The sequence below is a fragment of the Schistocerca cancellata genome, chromosome 4 (assembly GCF_023864275.1).
Source record: "Schistocerca cancellata isolate TAMUIC-IGC-003103 chromosome 4, iqSchCanc2.1, whole genome shotgun sequence".
Lineage (NCBI taxonomy): Eukaryota > Metazoa > Arthropoda > Insecta > Orthoptera > Acrididae > Schistocerca > Schistocerca cancellata.
Window position 1 is genome coordinate 883273881 of NC_064629.1, and position 17195 is coordinate 883291075.

General features: G+C 40.3%; 1 protein-coding gene across 1 annotated transcript in view; it reads left to right on the forward strand.

The window, feature by feature from the left end:
* Window positions 1-17195, forward strand: part of LOC126185047 (ATP-dependent helicase brm-like) — a 182337-nt gene that overhangs the window by 158297 nt on the left and 6845 nt on the right. The window contains 3 exon segments of the mRNA XM_049927801.1: window positions 2040-2269; window positions 12262-12388; window positions 12714-12903. Coding sequence (XP_049783758.1) covers window positions 2040-2269; window positions 12262-12388; window positions 12714-12903 — 547 coding nt within the window.

Sequence of the window (17195 nt, forward strand, 5' to 3'; positions counted from 1 at the left end):
CGTTTTTTAGAATTCCTGTTCTTTGAGGGTGTTTGTCTCCACGATGCTTATTGAATCCTCTCTAGAGTGTCGAACCGACAGCCTTTCAACTTGAGTTTCAGTTTTGGGGCGCGTTGTCTGGATGCAGCAGCCAGTTCCCTTGACACCAAAGTTCAGGTCATCATCGCCACACGTTTTCACGGAGCCATCGCAAAACGTCACAGTAGTAGGCGGAATTCACTGTTTGGTTGGGTGGGACGAATTTTTTGTGGACAATTCCCTTGGTATCAAAGAAAACGATGATCATGCTCTTCACTTTGCTCTTCACCTGTCTCGCTTTTTTGGGTCTTGGAGAGCCTGGGCTCTTCCACTGGGACAATTGTTGCTTTGTCTTTGGGCCATAACTGTAAATCCAGCTCTCGTCACCAGTGATAGCCCGTGACAAGAAGGTTGGATTATCAGATGCAGTCTGATGAAGGTCCGTGCACACTTCAACATGCTGTGCCTTCTGATTGGCAGTCAAGATCCAATGGTTCGACACTGATTCGCACAAACCAATTGTTGAATTTTGGCAACAATGTCTGGCATTGTGCAGCTAACAGGTCTTCCAGTGTGAGCATCATCTTAGACGTATGTACGGCCGGCCCTGAACCGAGCATGCCACTCGCACACACATGCATGGCTCATGCTCTGTCCTCTGAACACTTGTTGAATCATTGCAAGGGTCTCTGTAGCATTTTTCCCGAGATTCACACAGAATTTGATACACATGCGCTGTTCTTTTCGTGGACCCGTTGTAAAATTGCCACACCCCAAACACAGGGTATTATGGAAATCACTGTGGACACGTAACACGTCCTCCCAGCTGAATGCCACTCCGCACACTAACTCATCAGATATGCAGCTCTTGCCACCTAGTGGTGCAAAGGTCTACTACTCCTACTTTCCAGATGGCAGCACCAGTCCCGAAAATTTTGGATTCTACTTCGTATTACGTAGAGGCAGAGTGTACCGTGTATGGCACGAGTGGAGCTGGTTCAGGTGCTCACAAAGGATGCCTTAAGGTGTGATCGCCAGGACTAGCTGGCAGCCTTGCATTGCAGTGATGGTTCCAGGTATCCAGCCAGGTATACTTCTGAACATATGAGCGCAGACAGAAATGTTAACTTTGCAGGGCAGTGGTTTTTCTATCTGCATTGTAAACATTCGTAAAATACATTCAGCCATGCCATTGAGGCGGGGCAAAATGGAGTTGCAGCAAAATGTTCGATTCCCTTCAAAGTGCAAAACTATCAAAAACCAGTGGATTCAATTTGTAGTCCATTATCAGTGGCAAGAACTCGTAGACCTCAGTAGATAGAAAACTCAGTGGCTTGGGTCTTAGTGGTATTCTCCATCGCGGTCTGTTGCCTTTTGATGATGTATGGGTAATGAGAAGAGGCTTTTATTAAAACCAGCCATGTAGCCATATGGAATACACTCATGAACCTGATCTCTCGACTGTTTTGTATGGGCTGGTAGGCTTGCTGCTGCTGTGTCTGACGAGCTTGGTGGTGTTTGGCCATGTGTGTGATATTCTCATTGGCTTATGCCCAGATGTTTTCTCCCATCAATTTTATCATCATCATCATTATCAAACAACAGTGTTGCTTGTCATTTTATCATTCCTGAAAAAAAAAATCATTTGTGTTTTCTGATGAGTACCTGTCATTTGTTTAAGCTAATGTGAAGAAGAGTGTGGTTTGCATTTTGAAAATATGTGTTGTTACTCGCTCTTCTAAGTTTTTACACTTCACCTTCTAGTGTGTTTGCAGTGTGACTGCCTCAGCCTTTCTACTATAGTGGTCATCCAGACATATATATCTGTTATGGCAGTTTAATTGTCCCGTTCTCAAATTCCAATTTTCTTTTGTTATATGTCTGTCTCCTGCATCATTTATGTCCTGTGTCTTATCAGATATGAGTCAAGTAAATAGAAAACTTGTAGCAGTGTAATTTTGTGAAATGATTGGTTCATCTGTACTACATGGTATAATAATGTGAAATGTTTTCGATAACAGGCACTGGAAGAGGATGAAGAAGATGGTGAAGAGGAACAAGCAGTGCATCGATCAAACAAGAAACCACGCAAACGTCAGCGGCTTGACCTTCCGGTCTCACCAGCACCCAACATTTCGGGGGAACCTCACAAGAAACGCCGTAATCGTGATCAAGTCTCCAATTTAGAAGCAGTAAATCTGAAGTTGCAGATGAAAGAATTACTTGATGTTGTTATAGGTTATGCTGATAGGTAAGTCTTTCCTTGCTACCCAAAAAACTGGAATTTAGTTCTTGGATTTAAGTATCTGGTACAATCAGAAGTTACACTGCTGTTCATTTTCTTTTGTTTATCAACTGAAAAAATATTGCGTAGAAAAAAGAATCCCAAAAACATTTAGCTATATGTGTGGATCTCATTCAAGAAGCTACTTGTGCTTGCCTTCACCTTCTTTATGACAATCTTTGCTCAGTTGGCATACTACCTGTGCAATAGCAGAAGGGGTGTGGTTAGGAAGGTATGGATTTGTTTGTAATTAAAAGCACATTATAACCTCCCACAGATATTCATTTCTGTTGTGTTGGGCATCAAAATGATGTTTCGTTGATAGCCACTTGAGGCCCTAAAGATGAAGATGAAGATGTGCTTTGAAATGCACATTGACAAATAAAATACACTATTGTAAAGACACTAGACAGGCTTTATTGTTAAGTTTACCAGCAGACATTCTTGTTTTTGAACTTCGTCAAATGTTTTATTGTAAAATTTCATTGTGATACTTGTATTATAAAGTCTGATGAGTGTGGGTGTGGATGTAGGTTACTCTGCCAGACAGTTGCATGAGTTATGGGTTGATGTTTCAATTAGGTGATTGTTGTGGGGACCTTGACAGGGAACTCATAGAGGCTCTCACATAAAGCTGTAGACTATGTAGAAGAAGTAAGACAATCCAGGGGGAAAATATTTATATCTAGGGACCTGAAAATGTAGTGCCTATTTTTGGTGAATTTCACTTCCTTTTTTGCCAAAATTCACATGTATGTGTCACTAACTATTGCCACAAAGAATAACTCCGAAAGTATGATAGCAGCTGAAACGTTTGTGGGGCAAATGTTTCATGGGACAACGGGGGCCATAATATGATGTTGGTTTTTTTGTTGCTAGATGGGGCCGCTTCAGAGATGTGAAGGTCAACTTCATTGCTTTTTCTTTTTTAAAATGTGATGCTATAGTGTGATACCTATTTTCTGATAGCGGCTATTGAGACAAATCCAATGATGTGTATCAGTAAGGTCTTTGAAGGTCAACAAAGGTGGCATGAGCGTCCATTTACAGAAGGTGTTCGAAGTGATGACCATTGGTTCAATGCAGTGCTGCAATCATCTTATCATGGATTGAGTTATATTCCTTATCACATCAGCACTTACTGAAGCACATGCTTTGACAATTCTCTCTTACATATCTTCAGGTGTAGTTTGAACATCTTTATAAACAATGTCTTTTATGAATCCCCACAAGAAAAAAATCCAGAAGCGTCAAGTCTGGCGAACGAGCTGGCTGTGACACGTCTACTCCGCATCCAATTCCACATTTTTGGGAATTGTCTCTGCAACTCATTTCTAGCCATCAATGAAAAATGTATCGGACACCCATCGTGTTGTTACCACATTCTGCTCCTTGTTCCTAAAGGTATTTCTTCCAATAACAGACCTAATGTTTCTTGCAGGAATGTTGTGTAATTCCTAACTTAAGATTTTCTGTAGTTCTGTCCTCCAGAATCCCCCACCATACATTCACCGACTATGGTTTTCGGTGTGCAACTTGCCGCAGCCAACATGGATTTTCAGTTGCCCAATAATGCATGTTATGCGAATTAACATTTCCATGGTTCGTGAATGTGGCCTCATCAGTAAATAAAATCAAATTAATAAATGTATCATCTCTCTAATCTGAAGTTGAGCCCATCGGCAGAATTTAATGCGATGTATACAATCCGTACCAGTTAATTCTTGGTTTAGACTGATATGGTAAGGATGATATTTACGGTGATGCAAACGTGAACAACACTACTATGGCTCATTCCTGATTCCCTTGATTTGATGTGAATTAACACAAGGATCTCTAACCGCAGTGGTGAGAGTACCAATTTCTGTTTCCTCGTTAGTAACTTTCCTTTGTGGGATATGTTTCTGATGTGTTAAAGATGCAGTTGTTCTGAATTTATCATACACATATTTAAATGTATGTTGTGTAAGGTGAGTAAGTTGAGGATATCTTTCAGCGTAGAAGTTTCTAGCTCTCACTGAATTTCATTGCCATTCTCTGTAAATGACTCGTATCGACTTGTTCTTTGAAGGAATATGTCATTCACACTCGCTTGATTTGACAACACTAGTCTTACTGTTCCTATTACTGTATTTACTCGAATCTAAGCCGCACTTTTTTTCCGGTTTTTGTAATCCAAAAAACCGCCTGCGGCTTAGAATCGAGTGCAAAGCAAGTGGAAGTTCTGAAAAATGTCGGTAGGTGCCGCCACAACTAACTTCTGCCGTTGAATATATGTAGCGCTACACAGGCATGCTTTGTAGGCACAAAGATAAATACTGGCACCAAAACCTCCGTGTCAGTAAAAAAAAAAGAAGGTGGAAGACGAGCTTTTTTTCTCTGCCCCGAGTTTTGACCACTGCATTTTCATACATTATCCAACGAAGTAAATACAAATTCCATATTGTTCATCTTCGAATGTAGCAGAATTTCAATGTACTACGAAAATCCGACTGGCAAGACTGTTTGGGATGTTTGTCAATATGGCCAACTCTACTTTCTGAATTTTTTCCTACCTGTGAGAAGAGATGGTTGCTAATAGGAACTCCCGTGAATTGTGAATCACATGCAGTATTCTCTTCGCCATAAGAATAATACGAATATCAACATTTTGCCATGTATTCTTTCGTGTTTGCTGCTATCTCATTTAAATCCTGTCTGCCTAATAAACTACGAAACTAGAGTGAGACAACAGCAAACGCAGAAGAATATACGTATCGTGTCATGTTTATATTCGTAATATTCTTATGCCTAATAGTGATACAGTCAGAAATGAAGCACGGCAACTGACTAGATTTTTAATTCTAAGATGACTAATTTCTGTGCAGAATTTGATGTACTAAAGAAGCGGCCGCAAAGATTTTCAAACGGTGAAACATTTTCGCCTAACTCTCGTTCAGAACATGTTCTATCATACGCAGTCTATTATTTGGTTCTTGTTGATCATTATCAAAGAAAGCAGCAGTGTAAGTAACAACAAATAGCAGTCTCTTGCCATGGTTTCGCTAATGAGACGATTACCCTCTCTTCTTCTTCTTCTTCTTCTTCTTCTTCTTCTTTTTCTTTTTTTTTTTTATTGTAAGCGGCGGTAGCGCGCACAAAAGCAAGCCATGCCGCGAGCGGCGACAGGCCGTAAACACGCACTATCAGAATGCGACAAACAATGCGTGACACAGTACAGTAATGCATTTTCAACTTAGAGTGACGCAAACACCTATAACAAAGAAAACAGCACTTATCAGATCAAAGCAAAATAAGCAATTAATTCAAACCAGACGAAGCACGTGAAAAAGGAAGGGTACCCGTATAAATACGGACGGAGCGCCTGACTCATAGCAATGGCTACCTGGTAAAGCTTAACTGCTAAGCTTACGACTCGAACCAAAGTACTGTAGCTGTATCGTCATTCATTCGACCTAAATTGTGTCTCATATTACAATGGACCAACTTTGTTTCGATTTGGAGGTGCGGCCTAAAACTTTACTCTCCCCTTTAATTTCGAGTCTCAAATTTCCGGTGCGGTTTAGATTCGGGAATTTTTTTTCCCTTTATTTCGAGTCTCATTTTTCAGGTGCGGCTTAGATTCGAGTGCGGCTTAGATTCGAGTAAATACGGTAGTGTTGTATTGTGAAACTGTCAGATGGTGTTTACATGTCAGTGGCATGTTAGATGGATACGTCGTATTTGGCAAATCTTTACTATTTGCACAATATACGAGAGAGATTGTCAGAGCATGTGCTTCGATAAGTGCTGAGGTGATAAGAAATACCACTCAATCCCTGATAAGAAGATTGCAGCACTGCATTGATACCTACATCTACATCTACATACATACTCCGCAATCCACCATACGGTGCGTGGCAGAGGGTACCTCGTACCACAACTAGCATCTTCTCTCCCTGTTCCACTCCCAAATAGAATGAGGGGAAAAATAACTGCCTATATGCCTCTATATGAGCCCTAATCTCTCTTATCTTTGTGGTCTTTCCACGAAATGTAAGTTGGCGGCAGTAAAATTGTACTGCAGTCAGCCTCAAATGCTGGTTCTCTAAATTTCCCCAGTAGTGATTCACGAAAAGAACGCCTCCTTTCCTCCAGAGACTCCCACCTGAGTTCCTGAAGCATTTCCGTAACACTCGCGTGATGATCAAACTTACCAGTAACAAATTTAGCAGCCCGCCTCTGAATTGCTTCTATGTCCTCCCTCAATAGGGTCATATTATGGCCCGCGTTGTCCCATGCAAACCAAAAATAACTGTATTCACACATTAGGGGAATAACTTCAGTGTAGTCTAAATACGTTGACGGATTTTGTTTTCCATTTGCTATAATGCTGAGTGCAGGCACTATAGAATAGCAGTTGGCCTTGAGTGTAAACAAACTAGAACTATGGTTGCCAGAGAGAAAAGGAGTAATGCGGGGGAAACAAGTCCTGCCTCCCTCTTGGTCAGCAGCCAGCGTACACCTGTGTTCTGCGAAAGCAGAAATCACACTGGGTTGTAGGGATAGCTGATCCATTCTGCTGTAGTGAGGATCATAATGAAAATCAGTGTTGGACAAGGACTAGTCTCTTCATTCATTTCAAAATAAGAAAAGGAAACAATGAGCAACTCTAAACACAAAGCATTCGGCCTGTATTTGATGCAACCACAGTTCAAAACACCCATGCCATGTTAAGGTGTCCACATTATACAAGCTTTTGAACTTTGGCTAGCAGATAAGTGTACACATTTCTTTGTTCTGATACAGTGTCCTAAGACTAAGTGCTATTTTGCATTATGAGGCACGTATCTTGTACAGACTATACAACTGTCCACTAATATGCATGACACAAGAGCATCGAGTGCTCTGATATGTCATTGCATTTGTGCACTTCTTATTTTGCAAACACATTCTAATGCACATTATCTTTCCAAATTGGTCTCTGTTAGATGATGTGGAATACCAGTAACCAAAAATTGGTACATTTTTAATATTTACATGCAGGAAATACAGCAGTTGCAAACTATCTCTGAAAAAATAGTTCATCTGGTTATAATTTGCTATGAAGTAGTTTGTTAGGTAATTTTGTATATTTGCATCTTGAGTCAGAAGTTGCATCTACTTTCACATTTATTGCCAAACGCAAATTTTTTGGCAATGAATGTTCGGGTGGCAATCAGCATTCCAATCATTTACATACTTCTATACTAGTATTTACTATAAAAATGAAAGAAAGTGCACCTCAAAATTAGTTCAGGAAGTTCATCACTATAGAAATGGTAGTTCTGTTGTGTAGTGACTCGATATGTAGTGACATCTGTGAAAGTGCTGTTCTTTAGGTTAGTCAGGAGACGTTTGGCTCTCCCATTCCAGCATATCTGGGTCGTATGGCTGGTGAGGGAGACAGGAACAGTCAGTGTACACGAAAATATTATTCCATTAAGCTCGAACAACTGCAGGTGCGTGCTTTCATCTCGGGCACAGCGTGCCATTGGCCTGTTATGTCCCCGTGTCAGTACAGTAGGCATGGCAGACATAGCTGAAGTTTGCACGTGCTACTGGAAAGCAGTGTCTTATTCGACAATATTGATGCACTGGGTGCTGGAATGGAAGTGGCAGCCGCAGCCCCGCAGCTTGGGTGGCAGCGGCCGGACGAAGACTTCTGGTGTAGTGGACAGGTGCCCAGTGATGCGGCAGATGCAGTGCTGCCCAGAGTGACGAATGCTGGGATACTACAAGGTGTCGGACCTCAGTGATGCAGAGGTAGGAGGACTTCAGTTTGTGCCTTGGACCGTGAGGCGGCAGCAGCAGGATAAATCAGCAGGTGGTCTTGTGGAGACAGAAGCAAAGTGAAGGTGACATGATGGTTAGGTCATCAGGCAGCAGTTGTTAGTTCACACCCTGTGTAGAAGAATGACATTAACCCCAAAACGGAGACAGATGTGTGACCCACACATGTCGATACCTGCTCAGCTGGCCTATATATGCCCAAAGGGGGCTCCTTAACATGAAAGAGGAGTACTACTGCGTACTTCAGTACTGTCAATACTTCCTGAAGGCTGGTAATTGCCTGGAGAACTGGGTCCTTATTGAGGAAGCTGCCACTACTGTGGAATGCTGCATGGGCTGGCTGCGACTTATGCCCTGAAAATGGAACTGGACTTTTATCATGGCCTAATTGCTGCAGTAAAATGCTCTTACTAAAAGCCTTCCCTCTTTAAATTCGAAATAGTGCAAAATAGTGCATGTTTACAACCACCTTTACATGGAACCATATACCCCAGGAGTATTTCAGGAGGTCTTACATAATGGGAATACCTGTTTCATTGGAACAAGTGCATTTCGGAACTCGTATGGTGCCATCCTCCAATATTGCTCTCTCTCATATTACGCTTTACCACCTTTGTAGAATTTAGTAAGTGGAGAGTAGTCAGTTATTCACGCTGAGGTAAACGTAATCAGATCTGCACATGCCTGGCAGATAGAGCAGTGCTGAAAATCAGATGTCAACATTAGTGCTCACGAAGACAATCTGAATGTTTTACAGCTGATTTGATATGTTTCAGTGTAGTGATGGCTTTCAAAAGGGGATGTATTATGTTACAAATACAATCCACCAGGTTGTTGAAGTGTGCAGTCCAGTCTTCAGGTAGGCTCAAAGACACCATGATATCAGAAATACTTCTCTGTAACAGTGTGTGTGTGTGTGTGTGTGTGTGTGTGTGTGTGTGTGTGTGTCTTTCTTTTTCTTTGTGTGGATGGGTGGGTTGGTGAGCGCACGCGTGTTGCACTGGGGGTATACAAATGCGTGCCAACTACAGAGAACCTCTCAGTGTTTCAAATAACAAGTGTGAAATGTTGCCAAATTATTGCTGAAAGTAACCATAATATCATTCACTTGAACTGGGATAGGGAAACCATGAAAAACCTTATTCTGGATGCCCTGCTCGAGGTTTGAGCCAAATGCAAGGCCCTGTAGCAAGAAGGGCCACAGTGTGAGTATGTGAACAGCATCAGCAGTTCCACCAAGTTAACAGTGCTGTGGGAGACATTAAAGAGGCTTTAATTGCAAGGCAGGCGGTGCCATACAATTGCTGTAAGATGAATGGCCATCTCTAGACAAGCCTAAAAGATGCTTCCTAGAAAAGTGTGGAGATTTAGCAAGAATTACAGCCAACTGTTAAACAGAATTTAGTTTTTCGTAACTACAGAAATATTCTTAAAGTGAGCGCTTGGAGCTTCAGCTCCATGAATTACATTCTAACTGTCCCATTTCTACACAGATTGATTCAACATTGTCTGTGGCATGTGACACAATAAGATTCATTACAGCTTGCTGTGGCAATTCAGAGCGAAGCTCAGGAAATTCTACTTAACGTTTTAAATGTACAATAAGAGGGAAGATAATTTTCTAAATTGTGGAAAGGAGCTCTTTTCTATTCCCTCACTGGAGCCCAGGAGAAACAAAATCAACTTTACAAAGTATTGATCTACTGTCTTCAGTAGTTGTGGAGGGAATGTCACCTTGTCTTGCTCATAGTATACAGACAATGACACTCCTTATTTGCTTTCAGTGTGGGTGCAGGAGATATATGAACAGATCCTCATACCTGAAGGGGTTTAGTCTGGTCAGAGTAGAATTTGGGACTAACCCAATTTCCACCTACCGTGTAGGAGTCGCTGAGCTTCCATTTAATATCAGATGACAACAACACCTCATGTTTCAGCAAACATACAAAATGAATTCTGTACCTCCAGGCACCATGCTCCACATGCATCCATATACTCAAAAACCGCAGAGTGATGTGACATCATGGTAAAGATACAGAACTCATATTGAGAAGAAAAGGGGTTCAAATCTCCATCCAGCCATCCATATTTAGATTTCTCTTGAGTTCTTAAAATCACTTGATTAGATTGCTTGAATGAGTCCTTAGAGAAACCCACAGCTATACCAGAGTCATTGCCTACATTTTTGAGTAGAAACCTAACTTTGCAATTCCAATTCCCTATTATCTAACTCTCAGTGCTTGCAGCAGTTCCCACACTATACACACAGGGTCAAGACATAAATTGCTTGATAAAATATACAAAAGAAATCAAAGTCAATTGCAGTTGATTTTACCAAAAACGTACTTTGTGTTTCAACCTTCCATATTCTAGACAAATGTTTACGTGTTTACTTTTATTTTAACAATTACAGTTTCAAAAGGAACCTTACTGTGTACTGTACTATAACTGAAGAAGGAACAGTTTGCAGGAAGCACATTGACAGATGTGACTTGGAACCATGAAATTCTTTTCTAGCATATTTGCATAAAATTGTGAAAGCTTCAGGTAACTGTAATGATAAGAATCAAGAAGGTCTCTGTCCCTGCAGTGGGATTTTTTTATGATATCAGAGATCATAATTGTATTCCTGAGCATGAGGACACAAAGTGGTCCTTTAAAGATTCAATACTAGCTGTAAAAATAACACTTATGTGCAGATATAATCTGACAATCATGTTTAAATCTAATCCATGTAACTTTTTTCTGATCTTTTTCATTTTGTAGTCTCTAGTAAAGATGACATAGCTACTAAAAAATAAATGAATCATATTGACATTCTCAAAACAAACATTACTTCGTTATATGGCATTTGATTTCATCTGCTCTTCTTTTTGTCTCAAAATGAATAAATTGTACATTAGTATTTTGAACAAAGAACCCCCCCCCCCACCAGTATCTTAATTTCATAAAAGAATGTGGTGGTTTGTCTGTCCATATAATTTTAATGTCAATTTACTGGCATACCAGAATACATTTCAGATAACAGTTCAATGAAAGGTTTGCAGCAAGATTAAATTTATCTTTTGTATAAAGATAATGAGTTCATTTTGCTATCCTTGCACCTCAGCAATACAAAGCTCATAGCTATTCACACACAATGGAGGATGTTACCAGTGCAAGACACAAAAGATCATCAAAAGGGTCTCTCTCATCACACCTCAAAGGTAATACCTCCAGTGGTGATCTGTTCATAAAGGGATGGGCTCTGCAGCCTTCAGTTATTGCTTTGTTAGCCTTGAATTCCATCTATATCTTCTTGCTGCATCCATTACCAGATCCTCACTATGTACTTGTTTCCTGTTGGCCTGTTTTTAACTCTAGTATGAGAACTTATATTATGGACATAAACTTGCTTGGAATATACTCTTTAGCCTATGCTGCTGTAGGCTCATCATTGTTTGTGTCTGTATCTGCTCCTCTGTATTTTCTACTTGTAATAAACCTCTGTTAGTACTGACACAAAATTTATTGAATTTGGTAGATATCAGTTGAAAGAAGTTCAGTGATTTCAATCCATGCCAGCAGATCATCAGTACTGGGTGTCCAAAAGCACTGCTAGTAGTTAAGTTACAGGAATGCCCTTCTGCCTGAATATCTCGGTTTTCTGTCCCCAATCTCTCCATCCTTTCCTTCCAGTTTGTGACTATTCAGTTTGTTAGTCCCATTTGTTTCAACATACCCTCATAATACTCTGTGCTTGTATTACATGTATTTTGGAATTTTAATTTATATTTTGTCCATTTTGCTATTTTTAATTGTTGAAGGGTGTGAATTCCTCCTGCTCCTCACCCTCTCCTCCCCTCTCTCTCTCCAGAACTATCATGTATTACTTTGCTTGTAGTGTAGCATATAGTTCTTTCAGCAATGATAGGGCTGAATTTCTGTCATAGGTTCTCCTCTATGAATCCAATCACAGAGAGTGAATAACATTAAAGTTAGACAGCTGGTGTGTAGGTTGGTGTGTTTCTAATGTTTTTGTGTTGAGATTCAAGGTGTTTCACATATGTATTAACTTAACTGTTTCATTAGTTGCAAACTAACAACATGTATACATTGCTATCAAAACAATGACAGATTCTGTTTACACTGAGTGCTTATCTTTCCAGTGATGGCCGTTACATAAGTGAGCCATTTATGGAACTGCCTTCGAGAAAGGAACTTCCTGACTATTATAAAATCATAAGGCGGCCTCTTGATATTAAAAAGCTTAAGCAAAGGATTGAAGATAACAAGGTGTGTATTGCGGAACAATTGTTTCTTGTTTATAGTTGCTTCTCTTATAAGTAATTATAATAATTATTTTCCGTTTCTTTTGTGTTACTTTCCAACAGGATTAGGTTCATTTATCTCTTGAATCTGTTGATGTAATTACATCCTGGACAGAATTACTGCTATTAGTCTAGAATTATGCCACGGTGATTGTGTTTATAAATGTTTTCTTGAAATTATACAGTAAGACTTGAGAAAGTAATTTGTAAAAATGGTAGAATGCATTAGTGATTCATTTGCAAAATTATGATTACATTTTGTGTTTATTATTGTGTGTGTTTTTTTTCAGTATGTGTCTATGAATGATCTAGCTAAAGATTTTATACTGATGTGCCGTAATGCCCAGAAATACAATGAAGAAGGTTCATTGATTTATGAAGATTCTATTGTTCTTGAAAGAGTGTTCACTGTGGCAAGACAGCGAATGGAATCTGGTGACTGCAGTACTACACAAGTAAAACATGAAGATAATGATATTGGTAATGGATCTTTATACTCGATGAGCGTTCCTAACTAAGTAAGTTTCTGTAATAATAGTTAGTCATAACAAAACTACCAGGAGCCCTGCTAGTGCATGATGGAGTATTTTGGTAACTCGCTTTATTCATTTTACCAGCTTATCTATTTGGAACAGATTGCCCAGAGCTTGAACTAGAATTGATTGTTAGTTCTTCCAAACTATTTTTTCTGGACACAGCTGCATTGTAGTTTCTGTCTGAACATATAGATATTCATTGTGAAATGAGACATCACAGTGTAGAATATAGACTGTGACTCCACTTGAAACTAGATTACATGGTGAAGAATGAATTGGCATTGAAATAACATTCCATTGTTATTGCTAAGACATGAACTGTAATAGAAAAAGAGAGTGGACCAATATATGTGTGGAAGTAAATTCAGATTGCAGAGGAATCTCAATTGCAGATGGAGAAAGCTGTGCAGAACAATCAATCTGTTTTTCATTTGAGTAATCATCCACAATGTTGTAGTTCCTTGTAAGGCTGCAGCCTACTTTTTTTTGCGGCATATTGGGACACAAATTTCACAATGCTGAATTTGTGATAGCTAGATTATTTCATTCGTATTGTACCTTGCATTCTGTAGTGTAGGATTAGTAGATAGGAAGCTTCGCTTGCAATTTTCCATGCAGACAGTATTACGAGGGTGGTCCCGTAAGTACCTGCCCCTACAAAGAAAACACAAAAATTTTGGAAAAAAAGTATTTATTTTTCAACTTAGTTAGATACCCTTTTTATAATGAAAACTGTCCAACTCCTCAAAATAGTCCTAAACTGCAGACATCGTGCCTTCATTTGTTGGAAATCTTCGACTACCAAGCCATTTTTTTCAAGTTTGGGAACAGAAAATAATCAGAGGGTGCATGAAGTAGCAATTTAAAATTTAATTCATTAATTTTGGCCATTGCAATAAGGGACTTGGGAGCTGGTGCATTGTCCTGTAGAAACACTTTCTTCTTGACCAAATGCGGCTGTTTCTGTATGATTTTTTTGCCCAAACATTGCAATAAGTTCGCATAATACTCGTCATTGATAGTTTTCATTTTTTAAGGTTATCTATGAAAATTATCCCATGCGTATCCCAAAAACTGATGCCATGACCTTGCATGCAGATGAAACTGTCTTTGCCTTCTTTGGAGTTGGTTCTCCAATTTGTACCGCTTGTTTTGAGTGTTCTTTTGTCTCGGGAGTGAAGTGGTGGACCCATGTTTCATTCATGGTTATGTAACGATGCAAAAAAATCAGCTTTGTTGCTGCGAAACTTTGCTAAATACTCAATTGAAATGTCTTCATGTCACTGTTTTTGCTTGAGTGTGAGAAAACATGACACAAATCTTGCTCACAGTTTTCTCATGCCCAAATTGTCAGATAATATGCGGTGTACCACACTCTGTAATGGTGTGGGGTGTCTGCAGCTGGAGTGATATGGGACCCCTAATACATCTAGATACGACTCCAACAGCTGACATGTATGTAAGCATCTTGTCTTAGCACCTGCATTCATTCATGGCCATTGTGCAGTGCTACGGGCTTGGGCAATTCCAGCAGGACAATGCAACTCCCCACACGTCCAGAATTGCTACAGATTGGCTCCAGGAACACTCTTCTGGATTTAAACACTTCCAATGGCCACCATACTCCCCAGCCATGAACATTATTGAACATATCTAGGATGCCTTGCAACATGCTGTTCAGAACACGTTTCCACCCCCTCTTGTACTCTTACGGATTTATGGACCGCCCTGCAGGATTCATGGTGTCAATTCCCTCCAGCACTACTTCAGACATTTAGTCGAGTCCATGTCATGTCATGTGTTACGGCACTTCTGTGTGCTCGCAGGGTCCTACACGATATTAGGGAGGTTCTATTAATTTGGGAATGCTTTTCCCGTTGCTTCTGCAACAGTGTTCTGACCTATTTTGTGTGTACCATGGGGGGATCAGTTCCATATCTTATTAATTTATTGGGTATAAATCTTTCCATTCCAGTCAATACTATTTCTTTGAATTTAAGCCGCATCTGGTCTACACTTACACAGTTAGTTAGGAAGGAGTGGAGGCTGTCTCTTAGGAAGGCATCAAGTGAATTTTTATCTGCTTCTTGAAGTAGATATATTTTGTGTTTGTTTTTGATGGTTTGTGTGTTATACTGTTCAGTCTCCTATCAACGACCTTGTGGTCACTAATCTCTGGGTATCCATTGTAATGCTCCCTATTTGCTTGGAATTATTTGTTGCTAAGAGGTCAAGTATGTTTATGCAATCATTTACAATTCAAGTGGGCTCCTGAACTAATTGTTCAAAATAATTCTGAGAAAAAGCATTTAGTATGATTTCGGGCAGTGTTTTATGTCTACCACTGACTTTAAACATTCAGTTTCACTGATTTATTGAGAGTTGATTGAAGTTATCGCCAAGTATAATTGTGTGAGTGGAGTACTTACTCAAATAACAGTCAAGTCTTCTGTGAATTGTTCAGCAACTGTATTATCTGAGTCTTGGAGGTCAGTATAAGGAACCACTCATTATTTTATTTCGGTTATCAAGTATAATATCTGTCCATACTGACCCACAGTTACCTATTTCAGTCTTAATGCAAGGTAAACTACCTTTAACAGCAATAAACATGCTGCCACCCACTGTAATCTATCCTTTCTAAACACTGTTAGGTCCTTTGCATACAAATTTTCTGAACTTATCTCCAGGTTTTATCCAGCTTTCAGTCCCTTTAACGATTTGAGTTTCAGTGCTTTCTATTAGCAGTGGGAACTCTGGTTCATTCCCAACACAGCTGCAATATGTTACTGGCATAATGCCTATGGTTCCTGTGTCAACCCATATCTTGTGTTCGCCCTGCATCCTTGGAGACTGAAACCCTTCTTCTTTCCCCGAGACCTCCTAACCTAGAAAACAGCACAGTCCATTCCACACAGCCCCTGCTACCCATTCAGCTGCCTCCTGTGTGTAGTGAACCCCTGACGTATTGAGCGAGACCTCTGCTCTATTGCGCAAGTCGATGAATCTGCCGCCTACATGGTCAAAGAACTGTCTAGGCCTCTGATTCAAACTCTCCTCTCGACTCTTTACCAAAGGTCTGCAATAGGTCCTGTTGACAGTATTTCAGATGCTGAGCCCTGCCTTCATTTTGCAAACAAGACTCTCAGTCTTTACCAATTCAGCTAGCTGCGCACAAAACCAGAGAGAATCTCTTTCGATCAAAAGTGGCCGCATGTCATTAGTTCCAACATGAGCCATCACCTGCAGTTGTCTCCACCCTATGCTCTTCATGGTGTCTGAAAGGACTGGTTCCGCATCTGGGGTGACCGCCCCTGGTATGCACACAGAGTACACACTAGACTTCTTCCCCTTCTTGGCAGCTGTGATCCTAGGGGCCCCCATTATGCACCTAACATTGGAGCTCCCAACTACCAATAATCCCACCCTCTGTGACTGCTTGAATCTTGCAGGCAGATAGGGTTCCACTAAAATGGGATAAGTGACTGCATTTGGCTCAGGATCACTATCAGCCACAGATAGCACCTTAAACGTGTTAGTCATACGAACTGGGGAAGACTTCCGATTGGCCTCCCAGAAAGTCTTTCACTGTCTGCTAAGCCTTGAGATGACCTCTCCCACTCAACCACTGGTGAGGGGTCAACCTCTGCCTAGGCAGTAGCTGTGAAAACCATAGTAGTGGACTGAACACAGAGGACGTTCTGGATGTCCCTCAGATGCCCAGTGTCCAGTCCTCCATGATGGTGCCCATTGGCAACAACCCCATGCTGTGTGACCAAAGCCAGTACCTTTTGGAGATATGAGTGAAGGGTCACCAATTCAGCCTGCATCCGAAAACAGCAATCACAGTTCCTATCCTTTCTAATGTTGGGGGAACTCTCCACTACAGAGTTATTAAAATGCTTGACTATGCTCACTAAAGCACACAAACATGCAAGAAAATAAAAAATTAACCTACTGAGCACACAGGTAACTTATAAAAGAAATAATAAAAATCCTTGCGTATGGTTCGCATGTAGAGAACAGTGAATAATATGTATGTTGAATTTGCGAAGGGAATAAAAGCTCAACATTTAAAGAGTGGTTAGTTATGTCAGAGTCAATTTTCTACTCTTAATTTAAGAAATGTTTTTAGTGATTGTAGAAGCATGTTGCGACATGCAAATAGTCTAAATCAGAAGTGGTTTTAGTATGAGGGCTGCAGAGGGAATTAATTTTTATTAATGGAATATTGTT